The 13,211-nt window shown below is 37.7% G+C and overlaps 1 protein-coding gene across 8 annotated transcripts in view; it reads left to right on the forward strand.

Annotated features, from left to right (window-relative positions):
• HS3ST5 (heparan sulfate-glucosamine 3-sulfotransferase 5) overlaps positions 1–8,573 on the forward strand; it is a 192,594-nt gene extending 184,021 nt beyond the window's left edge. For all 8 annotated transcript variants that reach the window (XM_077782266.1, XM_077782264.1, XM_077782265.1 and 5 more), the window contains 2 exons: positions 2,083–2,221; positions 6,820–8,573. In XM_077782266.1, the coding sequence (XP_077638392.1) occupies positions 2,115–2,221; positions 6,820–7,750 (1,038 nt within the window). In that variant the 5' untranslated portion in view covers positions 2,083–2,114 and the 3' untranslated portion in view covers positions 7,751–8,573. The remainder of the gene's footprint in view (positions 1–2,082; positions 2,222–6,819) is intronic.
• The last annotated feature ends 4,638 nt before the right edge of the window (positions 8,574–13,211 follow it).

Genomic DNA, 13,211 nt, shown 5'->3' on the forward strand with positions numbered 1-13,211 from the left:
AATACTTCTTCTGTCTCTCTATTTACATTGCAAAGTTCTTTTACTCTGTGTTTTATATTATTCTTGTTGCAATAAAGATTTTATCTAAGAATCTTATTATAGAATTGCTTTTATCTACGCAAAAAGCAATATATTCTGTATTAGTTATCCTGCATGATAGGTTGTCCTGAGCTGTGACCTGGCTCTAAAAGGAGTTATTATTATTGCACTGGAAGTGTTTTAGAGACAAGTCAGACTCAGAACTTCATTGTTGTGTGGCTCTTTTATCAGGTGATGGTGGGTTGAAATTAGAAAGCTTTCTCTATAGCAGTAAAATAAATATGCTTCAGAATGGCTCTTCAACTATGCTTAAAGAATGCCAGTTTGGAATGACCTGCATCTGCACCTTTAAACCCAGCCAGCCCTGGGGCAGGCAGGCTACATGAGTGCTGCCTGCTGGGAAAGGCTTCCAGCTTGTATTATCTCTCTGACTGTTTCCTGGATTTTTAAGTGGGCCTTCTGGGCCAAAAATTTAACATCATGGGCAGAAATGGAAAAAGATGTTTCCAGAAATGGAAAGATGCTTTTACGCCGTGTTTAGCAGTGGCCAGCCAAACCTTGGAATGTCACCAAAAATTCTGCCTCTGCATATAGTTTCATGCTTATAATAATGTATCCCAGTCTTGCTTTATGTAAATCCTAGGGCTGAAAAAGAAGAAAATGTGCTGCAGAAGAAATTTTGCTGTAGTAAATCTTAAGAAACTTGACATCAAAAATTGTTCATAATAAGTCCAACCAAAATTTAGAAAAAAAATTTTTGTCCAAACTACTCCATAATACAAGAAATATTCCCTGATAAAGGGAATGAGACTTTGGATCAGTATTTCAGATTATGACAATTTATATTTATGATTTTTCTACCATTTGGTGATGAAAGCATTTTTTTATGTAGATTATATGATTTTACTCCTCCTGACGCAGTGAAATGATTGAAACTTAATTCTCCTGCATATGTACAAGGAAGCTCAGAACTGGTACAGAATGAAGAACTATGTCGTCTTTGACTGTGCTTTGAAAGGAGGACCTGATCTTTCCCCTCAGTTCATGTCAGAATATATTAGGAATCCAGGTCTGAGATTCTAAAGAGATCTGCACAGATCACACATGTAATCCAGCCCAGAACATAAATGTAACTCTTGAGGAAGAGTCAAACTAAAGACAAACAGTTTTACTCAGCACTTCTTTCTACCTTGGCTAAGAGCCTCCTGGTTAAATCCTCTTGTCATAAGATCACATATTTTTACTCCTGACTACCTCAATAACTATAGTATTTGAAGCAATACTCAACTATGGGATTTAGATGGTCTCTGAAGCACATCAGAAAAAGATATTTAAATATATGCTTTGGTATTGCTAAAAACTGGGGATGTGGGCATGCTTGTTTCAAAGGTGAAAGTTTGTGTCCCATCAGGTCTTGAGGTGACAGGCACAGCACAGGCACAGCTGATAGAATACACTGATGCTGAAAAATCATTATTGTGCCCATCCCAGCTACCTGCTTCTCAGTTCTGTCATAATTGACTTGCTAGCATGGATCAGGACCTCTTTTTTTAGATTTCTCTCCAGCATACACTCTAATAATCATAGAGATAATGTAAACGTGCCTCCGTAAACTGTACACAGGACCTGCAAGCCTAACTCATGGTTACTGCGGCTTTACTTTACATCAGGGCATTTAAAGCTCTGTTTAAATCTAAATCTGTCTGATTCCAAAAGGCTTAAAATATAAACATATTTACTTAACAAGATATCCCATTACAATGTGAGCTTCTACAGTAAAGACCTACATTGTGGCTATCTGACAGACCTAGTAATGGTGGATGCAGCTGAACCGCCACTTCCAGAATTATCATCCTACCCCAGATACATTGCCATGTGGGACTGCAAACTGATAGCAAAAATAAAAAGAAAGTTTAACTACTTATTTTGCATTTTTGAAAAGATTTTGCAAGGGTGGCTTAATCAGGTGCAACACCTGATTAAACACTGCCCTGCACATGCTATGCTTTCTGATGAGTGTTTTATGTGTTCTTGTCTCTGCAGACTGAAGAAGTCCTGAAGATTGATGGAGGGCCATGCTATTCAAACAGCAGGCGTTGCTGAGACAGAAGCTCTTTGTGCTAGGCAGCCTTGCTATTGGAAGTCTCCTATATCTAGTTGCCAGAGTTGGGAGTTTGGATAGGTAAGTCATTAAGTAGCTGCTCTCTTATGTAGAATGGGCTAGGATTGTCTGAGTTTTTGCTTCAAGGGTCTGATTGCTTTCATGCTTTGTTTTTTGATTTGTTGTTGGCTTTTGGGGTTTTTTTCTTAAAGTCTATTTGTATGGGAGGACAGAAAAACTGGCTATTTTAATAGTGGTTTTCATTATTTATTCCTACCCTTTAGAGAAGAGAGTAGGAAAATAGTCACAGTCATCCGTGTCAAAGTTTTTCTGTTTGTCCATTTGTATTCTAAGCACACCGACACTTGTTTTCAGAGAAGAAATAAACCAGCATCCAGTAAAAATGTCATTACAGGAGCTCATTTTGCCTGTGTACATCTGTGTGTTGACCTCTAGTTTCAGCAAAACAGTTATGATGTATTTATACATCTCCTTTTCTAAATTTGTGAGCAAGCAATTAATGTGCTACAGTGGTAGTTAAAATTAAGTATGAGCCTGCAGAGCAGCTTGTCAAATTTTGAATACTATTTCATTTGAAAGATTGCTTCAGGGTTTGAGAATTTTAACTATGGTAATTAGCTGGTATTTTCTGTAGCTCAATGTGCTAAATAAGTGGGTTTTCTCTGCAAATGATTTCCTGGAGAGTAGTAGAAAGCACAGCAGAGAAAATCAAAGAATGTTTGGCACTTCTGACCAGGCTGAGTTTTGACTGGTTTTTGACAATGTAATGGTAGTGCTAGCTGCACTGACACTGCTGTTCCTGTCAGCTTTGAAATGGCCTGGGATTGCTGTGATAGGTGCTACACAAAGGCACAACACACTCAAAAGAAAAACAAAATTAAAAAATAAAAAAGGGAAAAAAAACCCAAAACAAACAACCAAGGAAAATAAGAAAGCTGTTTAGAAAGAATGAATTAAAAAAAAATAAAAAACCTACAAGATTTCCAGAAGCAGGTAGACAGTTTGCAAGTGTTAATGCTGTATTCTTTTCTTTCTTTTAAATGATGCAACATATTTTTGACTTCAAAATTGTCATACAATGCTGTATGACTATCCAGTGTTTGGAAAGTGAAAACATAGCTAGCTACTGTCCATTGCTAGTTAATGGTGGGCCCCATTGGCAGTCACTGGGTGCCTTCTTCCACTCCTCAAATCCACTCCAGAAGAAGGAGGCCATGTACTCAGCTAGGAGCAAGTGCATTGCAAATTAAGCCCTGGAACTTATATTTTCTTTCCCCTAATGGTCCTCTGATGCTTCAGAAGTAGAAACTTCACTGAGACTACTGTGATTCTGTAAATGGAGGCAGAAATCCTTACTGGTCCCTGCAAAAGTATATTTTATGCTCAGAGGCATGAAGTCTAATTAACCTTCTCCAATTATCTATGCTTGCACATCTTCAGAATTTACTGATGGCTATAAAATTATCTCTCCACAGTATTTGACTCACTGACCTCCTGTGGCAATGAATTCCACTGGTTTCATACATAATGTTGCCAACAGCAGTAAAATTCAGTTTTGTTCTCTTGCTTTACCCAGTGTGAAGCATACCACACTGCTAAAAAGCAGACCTGTGTATGGAATTGTTATGAAATAGAGAGAAAGAAGTACTAGAAAGGACAAGACATGGATGAATTAACTAGAAATATTCTTCTGCTTCATCATTGTTGAATCTCTCAGTAAAAGGATGCTGAGTGGCTTCAACAGACTTTGGAATAACTAATGGTTCAGGAAGAAATCCAGACACATTTATGCTTAATTTATGCTGATCTAATTTGAACAAGAGAACTGGGGGTGGCTCTTGTTTAATAGCCTCAGATTAGGCTCTCCAATGGCAGTGTCTTGAGTTTCCTTAGGCCCAAAGGGAAATTACCACTAGTTTATATGATTCATTGAGTCATAAAATCTGATAAGATGAGCACTTCCCTCCAGGGGAGGCCACCTTCCTTCAGCTCCTGAGTGCATGGATCTGCTTCATATGTGGAAGCTCAAATAGATTCTGTGGCAAATTTGAGCATACCTGGGTTAGTCTTTGAGTTACCCAACTCCCTGACTGGCAGTACCAGGAGCCTCCACATCTGATTCCCATGCTACAAAATACTCCTGCTGGAACCAGGCTTATAATCTTTTGCTGCTGTGACACCTTCATTGGAAGAAAATTAACAAGTATTCTGGATCAGGTGAGACAGGTCATTAAGATTGCCAGACTTACTTCAGCTGTTTTGAAACTTTTCAGAAATGCAGTTCCTGGAGATTAATTGGCTCATGGTGAGTTCTCTCAAGAAGAATTGTGGAGTTTTATGGTAGCAGCTTGAGAAATTACCTGGGAGAGAAACTCAGTGATATAAGTGCCATGTACTCTTTCTTAGCAAAGAACTGTTATTTAATAGGAAAATTACTCAGACAATTAAGAATATTATCATGTTGCAATGTAAGAGTAAATAGTTACACCTTGGTTTAAACTATGAGGATCTGCCCTTTACTTACCACTGCCAAGATCTTTTAAAAGTTACTTTTTGATTGTTTAGAGAGAGTAGAATCAGGGGGAAGGAGTAAAAAAACCCGAAATATAAAGGCTGAGGAAGGACTTCTAACAACATCAAATCTTTTCCCTTAGGCTAGAGGATATCTTGAGTATTTATTTATTTTCAAAGGAAACCACCCTGTTTGACAAGCTGTTGTGTTACACTGAAGGCAGTGCTAGCTAGAGATAAAATTAGTTGAGATGGGTCTGGAACTGCTGTTGTGGAATCCTCTTCGCTTGAAAACAAATAACAAATATGCAGAAGGAGAGGGAAGAGAACAGAGACAGCAATTGCAGCTTCTGTTTCTTATGTTTTTAACTGCCACCTTGCTGATGTATTAAGACTCTCATCAGCCACACCACAGTCTGACCAAACTGTAGCATTGTTAAGACATTTCTTCCTTTTTATTTTTTTCCCAATATGGGTGGATTTGCATCAGCTTTTCAATGATTCAGTCCTTGCCACAAAACAGGCTTTTTCGGTAGATGGCAGAGAACAAAGAGTCAGAAGAAGCTAGACACTTGAGAAAAGAAATAACAGGAACTCACTTTTCATCACACTTTCTAATTAGTCTGCAGGACTTAGCTAGAGTTTATGTGAACCCAGCAATGTCATATGGATTATTTCTTTGGCTCTGTCTGGACAGGATATAATCTCTCAGCATCTGGATAATCAAGGAAGCAGCTAACAGGTCAGCTAGGGTGATCAAACTTACTTTGTCCCAACCATCCATTGTCCTAGAATCAGTGTCAAATTAGACCCCAACAAGCAGTGATGGATGGAAAACCTGCAAAGAAATAAATAATTATGTCCTGAAAGCAGGGTTTGAATAATATATAGTAAATGAGTGAGGGACCACATGCTGAGAAACTAGAATAAATACTGAATACCTAAACAGCTATTAATGAGCATTGCCCATCTGGTATACTGGCTAAGGCAGGGGTCCTGTGAAAAATAATAGCATGCAGCTGTGTAATTTAAGAACTGTATCATAATATATGTGCACAGCAAGCTCACACTAAAATTTCCTAGGCAACCTTTGTTCTTACATATCCTTAATTTTGGAGAGCATGGCTCCAAAAAAATTAGTAATAATATTTTTTCTAGGACCTTGGAAGCTCTCTCTACACACCAAGTTAACCTTCAGTGAAATATTGGCCTGTATAATGTCCAAGGTGCTGATTTGACAGTGGGGATGAGAATTTATTCAAGGTCCTGTAGAAGTAAAATTTTAACATTTCTCTTACTGAACCACTTCTTGGATCCAATGGTATCAGATACAATAACAAAGAATTAGAAAGTAGAAAAGAGGGGAAAAAATTGTAGCTGAATATAAAAGAATAGTGCAAAAATGCAGTTGCAAAAGAAGAAATAATAAAACAAAAAATAAGGTTCAATGGGAGGATACAAGAGTGATTATAAGAAAATTGTTGATGTAACAATGCAATAAATGCATATTTAAAAACTCTTCTTGCCATTATTTTTGTACCTTGCTAATCTTATCTGAATCAGAACCTTGATCTTTCTGGCTCTGACTGGCAGAGAAACACTGGGCATATTGTAAAGTGGAGGAGACATACTGAAACATGATACTTAGAAAGCCAGTTTTCATCCCTTTTTCTCCTCTTCACTAAAAAAGCCATCTCTGGATCAGCACAATGGGAAGACTTCAGGCTAGAATGAGAAAAGTGTGGGAAAGAGATTACTTAAATCAGGTGTATCTTCAGATCAAAATGTGCAAATATAATTCATCTTACAATGCTTTAAAAACTGCCAAACTCATCACAAAATAATGAGGAATGTGGAAGTTTAGGCAAGATTTAAGAAGACACAAGACCAGTAATCACAGTTCCTATGCTGGCAAAGGACAGATGGGTCAAGTTAGAAATTTCTCAGCTAAATCACTGCTAAAAAATAACCAATTAAACAATTAAAAAAATGCAAATTATTTAATTGCTGGCAGAATAAGATAAAAGTTGAAAAATGAGCATATCACATTACATTTGAATATGTTCCCAAGAGCATGATTCCCTTGTACATAAAACTTGTCTTGAGAGATACCCTCTTTCTACAAGTACCTCTTATTTTACTTGCAGACTGCAGCCCCTCTGCCCCATTGATGGTCGTTTTGGATCCCGCAGCCAGGACGAAATCCCGTTGCGAGCCCTGCAGTTCAAGCGAGGTCTGCTCCATGAATTTCGAAAGGGCAATGCCACCAAGGAACAAATTCGACTGCACAATCTGGTTCAGCAGCTTCCCAAGGCCATTATCATTGGGGTGCGGAAAGGAGGCACCCGAGCACTACTGGAGATGCTGAACCTTCACCCTGCAGTGGTCAAAGCTTCTCAAGAGATTCACTTCTTTGACAATGATGAAAACTATGCTAAGGGAATTGAGTGGTACCGGAAAAAAATGCCTTTTTCTTACCCTCATCAAATAACAATTGAGAAAAGCCCTGCGTATTTTATCACTGAGGAAGTACCTGAAAGGATTTACAAAATGAACTCATCTATCAAATTATTGATCATTGTCAGGGAACCTACCACAAGAGCTATTTCTGATTACACTCAGGTGCTGGAAGGCAAGGAAAGAAAGAACAAAACTTACTACAAATTTGAGAAGCTGGCAATTGATCCTAATACCTGCGAAGTGAACACTAAGTATAAGGCAGTGAGAACCAGCATCTATACAAAACATCTGGAGAGATGGTTAAAATACTTCCCAATCGAGCAGTTTCATATTGTGGACGGAGATCGGCTCATCACAGAACCACTGCCTGAACTCCAGCTGGTTGAGAAGTTCCTAAATCTTCCTCCAAGGATAAGTCAGTACAATTTATACTTCAATGCCACCAGAGGGTTTTACTGCTTGCGATTTAACATTGTCTTTAACAAGTGCCTGGCGGGTAGCAAGGGACGCATCCATCCAGAGGTGGACACCTCTGTCATTACCAAATTGCGCAAGTTCTTCCATCCTTTTAATCAAAAATTTTACCAGATCACGGGGAGGACATTTAACTGGCCCTAAACAAAACTTCAAACAACACTTTCTGTTGCACATGAGGCATGCAATAGGATGTCTCTGCTGAAATATGCACTTTTCATAGATACAACTAGCAAAGTAACTTTTTTCATGCATACGTGTACATATTGCAGTGTGTGACCAAATATACAGTGGGATCGATTTTTTTCTACAGAGTAGTAACTAACATAAATTTACTGTCAATATAGTTGCATCTTTTAAGATATAATAATAAAGGGAAAGGAAGTATTTAGGGAAACAAAGTCAGACACTGTTAAAATGGTCAGTGTTCCTCTTGCTTAGTGAAGTGTTTATGTAACATACTTATTGATCTAAGCAGAACATTAGTTTATGCCATAAAAATTCTTGTCAAAAGTCTGTAAAGCTGTGAGAAAGCATAATCTTGAGGCTATATTTGGTACATGTATTGCTAAAGGAATACTGACACTTTAAACACAGTGCTGAATTTTTACAATGAGAGTGAATAGTACTATTTTCTTATTATTTTAAATGAATATCTTATCTCATACAAACTACATTATTTTAGAGTTCTTGTGGTGAGTTTGCACTATTGTTTTATTGTATGGACCATAGTGTCACTTGTAGCATGTCAATCATGTGTCAAGAAAAGGTCAAATAATTTTTTCTTCTATACTTGTGTGTCAACAAAGCTAAACATGGTGTACATAGTGTACAATGTTTGTAAATACTGGTTTCACACTAAGTAATTCTATTTTGTAAACTGAATATGGCTATTTAATTTATTGTGAAAATTAAATTTATTGTGGTATTTAAAAATGGAATGGATTAAAATTACCTATATGTGCAATGGCTTTTCACCTTTGCTTGATCTATGTCAGTGTGGTCCCTTAGCTTAGACAAATCATAGGTATGTGTGAGAGAGATATGCCCAGGTAATCTTGGTTTATAGACAGTTGAGAAAAGTGATACATGTGGTGAGGCAGGGTTTATTAAAAAGCTTATCCATCTAAGAATCTGGTGCAATGTGCACCTCAGAGAACAGTGTTGATGTTTGTTGTGGCACTTTGCTAAAATTAATGCAGCTACCTGTGAGCTAAAGCATGACTGTAAAAGCCTACTATAACCAGATATATCAAAAAGGCAGAGTCGTCATTAAAACCAAAAAACCCAGACAGGTGAATAAAATTATAAGAAAGATTTTGGTGATTTCATCACCAAGAATTGGTGATGCTTCAGAAGTCATAGAAAACAGTTGTGATACTTTCGCTTTCATCTGGTAATGGATGCATCTGCTCTCAAGAAAACAACAACGGTATTGTTATTACTGGATAAACATATAGCTCATGTTTTCATTCAATAAGTGACAAGAAATTAGTTCAGGAAATTAATATCATCTAGAGATTGATGGAGACAAAAATTTTGGAAGGTGTCCAGAATATCTGAATATTCTGGGCTATGGCAGCAGAGTGGCTGGTAGTTCAGATTAAAAGAAGACCAAGTGTTCATCATGGGCTGTTTATTTTGTTCCACGATTTGGAAGCACTGGTTTTTCTAAATAAGTGGTTTTTAAAACTCTTCTGGGAGACTGCTTCTTGTCTTGCTGTATCTTTAATCATATGTGCTAACACTGTGAGCAGTGTGCCCTTCATGCTGCATCGGAGCCGTGCCAGCACAACACAGCAGAGCATATGTGAAATTCTCTGCAGTAGCTACAGTACAACTCACTGTTTCCCTGTATAAGACCCATTTATCTTGCCTACTTCCAGACAAAAAGACAGAAATTTAACTTATCTAATAGAGTTAAACAGGTAGTTTTTATCCAATTTAACCTTTTCATGGTCTTCAGGTGGGCAGACAGATTCCAGGCAGCTTTGGGTCATACTTCATATGGTCCTGGCCAAAAATTGACTGAAGGCTGAGATGTATTTGCAATGAAAGAGACAAATTAGTTAGGTCAAAGTTACCTCCAAGCACAAAATATGCATTTGAAATTAATATCTCTCTGCATTGATCAAAAGAGCCACAGAGACTATAATCTACCAGGCACGACTACGCACATTCCTGTTAAAGTCAACTGGCTTAACTCCAGCTTATCATTTGCAATTTTGGAGGGATGTGGATAAATTTAGGCTATATCTTAGACAAATCTGGTTCAAAAATGCACAGAAGAATAGTCAGGAACAGCAGAGGAGGAAAGAGGGTTCAAAGGCATTATAGTGTATATTAAGAAGACTAAAAGAGCAGGAGAGTGATTCACTTTCACTAAACCTTCAATGCAATGTTGTCAAGTCTATTTGACATAACCCAATGAAGAGAAAATTTCAAAACTGATTCATAATATATAGATACAACACATCACCCAAAACATTCTCCTAGGTTAATGGGGATTTTGCCTCAGTGTTCATAACCAGTTTGTGAAGTCCTGACCTTATGGTACTTTCCTCTTTAGGAGAAATTTCTGAATAAATCACTTCAAACTCTTTGCTTTGCTTCCCAAATTCTGAGTGAATAATTTCTATTCAAATTGATCATGAGTGCTCAGTCTGGGAAGATCATTCTTAGCTTGAAATTATGATTTCAGAGTGATGCACAGCTACATGAAGTTGCAGCTGTTAACTTGTTGCATTTAAGTTCTCTAAAGACATTGCATGTTTCCCATTTTCTGAACTCTAAAATTATAGGCTCGCAGCTCTGGTAAATGTTTGGATTAAAACAGATATTATTTCTGTATATTTTTATCTAATTGTCCCAGCTGCTATTTAAAATACATAGGACAACATTTTGCAGTATAAAGGATTATCAGAGATGAATTTGAAATTGTATTTTCAGAAATTAGTACATAGGTAAATAAAGGACTGATAATTGGAGATCAGAGATTCATTTACTATTAAGCCACTATAATGCATTTTCTTCAGGAAAGTGGAATAGATATTATGGAAATGCATATACCCTATGTTAATGGATTTTTTCCTTTTTTTCTTTTGCCACAATCTCTAAGAATAAAAAAGACAGACCATTTTTAGCAACATGTTTCATATAATAGTCCAAGATTTTTAAAAGACAATGGCCACAAGCTAAAAACACAGGACCACCATCTGAACATCAGGAAGCACTTTTATAATGTGCAGGCAAAGCACTGGCATGGGCTGCCCATAGAAGTTGTAGATTTTCCATCATTGGAGATATTCAAAAGCCATTTGCACACTGTCCTAGGCAACTGGTTTTGGGTGTCTCTGCTTGAGCAGTGGGGGTTGCATTTTCCTTCTAACCTCAACTATGCTGTGACCTTGTGAAAAATCTCTCTATACCATTTAGTTCTTATAGGGTACTGCTCATTGGTTCAATGTTGTACAGACCACAGAGAAAGTGGAACCCCAGTGTCACAAGCCAGTCCAGCCACTGCTCAAACCCAGGTTATGGAAGCACCACAGGGCTCATATTTACTCCCTGGATAGCTGATCTATTCTCATGCTGGAACTTACTGGAACCCTGTGATAGGAGAGACCTTTCATTAATGGCAGTCCTACAGATCACTGCTGCTAGTTTCAGTACAGGCTGAGAAGACTACAGAGACCAGGAGGTCCACAAAGGACCCTGCTTCATGAGGGGGAGTCAGAAGCTGAATGTCACAGGGAGTGGTATCTTTGCTTTCTTTTAAAATGCTATTCCTTTCCTTTGTAAAAATAACTTTAGAAACCAGGTGTATAGAAGGAGTCTACAATCCCACGGCAATTTAAGTCAACCCAGCTCATGCTTGCCAAGATCCCAGTCTCTGTCCTCATACAATGTGCTCTTTCCCACCCCTTTGCACTGACTCTCATGATTACCTGCCCCTTCCATGTCGAGCTACTTCAGTTCACTAGGCAGCCAGAAGACTAACTGACTTTAAAGGATGAGTAATGTCACTAAAACTGCTCTGGGTCACAGCAAACATCTTTAAAATTAGTATCTGTCACTAGAAGTGGCCAGGAATTTAATGCTCTGTGCAGGGCATTAAAACAAAGAAAACATTAAGACACTTCCATGTTCAAGTGGTTGGCAGTCATTGGATGCCTCCAGTGGGAAAGGATAGGCTTCAAAGGTAATAACACTGAGTGCCTTCCTCTTTCTTGTACTTAGCCAAAAACACCTTGAACCCACTGAAGAGGTGCCCCCAAGCAGTCCTCTAAGCCTTCTTATGTTATCATTTTGCTAGAATAAATATGCAAAGTGAATCAGAGAAATTTGGGTAGTAACTTTAAAATATGATAATAAGCATAAGGATATGATAACAGAAGTTTTATCTTCCTTCCTTACGCACCTCAAAAATGCTACGGATTGTCTAATTAGTTTCTTGAAAAAATACTTGCCACACTACTTTATACTTATAGAAGGTCCCTGAGCATGCTTGGTCCTCAGATTTATAAAAGACAGTAGAAGCAGAATAAATAATGTTAAATTTCACTTTTAAAAGAGTTTGTTTACAGAGCTAAGGATTTCATGTAAATTATTAAAAGTGATTTTAATAGTAATCTCAGACATTTTTTGCTAATGTACTCTTTAGTTCTGAGGACATCAACTGTCTACATAGCTACACTGCTGTTAGTTTTCTATTTAATTTAGAGTCTGCCACATAAAATTTATTTCACAAAGAAAAAAACAATTTAAAACTCAATAGTTAAGCTCCAGTGAGTCTCTGCATTATAAAGACTTGATTTTGTTACTGAAGGCTCATGCATGCTAGTGAAACAGGCATGTGCCCAGACTAACTATGATCAGTACCTACAAGATGATATTTCCTTCGTTTATGAGCTTCTTTGAGGAGATACTTTATATGTGATATTCCATAGCACTCTTCTACCAGCAGATCAGCTCTGGCTAATCTGTTTTTTAAAGGCTGACTTACCTTTTGACAACTTTGAGACAGACATAATAAACCATCTTCAGAACCACTAACTCTCCCTAACTTCATTTGAATTTATAGAGAAAGGATTTTCAGTCCTTTCTGCAATAATGCACTGATGAAAGCCCTTAGAGAACATCCATGTGTTATCAACTGGATACCAGCCTTTTTCCCAGGGCTTGAATTGACAAGCGCAAGGAAAGCACAGAAAAGACTAGAATGCCATGGTCCATCTGCTGCACCGTGCTTAGCATATGGTAAATAAGATTACCTGCTGTTCTGAGATTTTTAGTAAAACTGGCAGTAGCGTGTTGTGACTTCAGTAGCTGATGGTCACCAAACTACTGGACTCTTTTTAGTTTATGTCTAGCTCGCTTTCAGTTCAGCTTTGACTCCACTCAGCTTCTTATTAATTTAAAATTTTTTTCTCATGGTGCACAGTGATCCACAGCTCTCCCTGAAAAGTATGTCTTGTGAGACAGAAAGAGAAATATCAGCACAGGCTGTCATTGTCTTTGCCACTGTGACCATAGAGAAGGGCTGTGGTACAAGGAATTTATCTCTGACGTTATTACTACATGATTCCCTAACAACCTCCAAAAT

The sequence above is a fragment of the Lonchura striata genome, chromosome 3 (genome assembly GCF_046129695.1).
Source record: "Lonchura striata isolate bLonStr1 chromosome 3, bLonStr1.mat, whole genome shotgun sequence".
Lineage (NCBI taxonomy): Eukaryota > Metazoa > Chordata > Aves > Passeriformes > Estrildidae > Lonchura > Lonchura striata.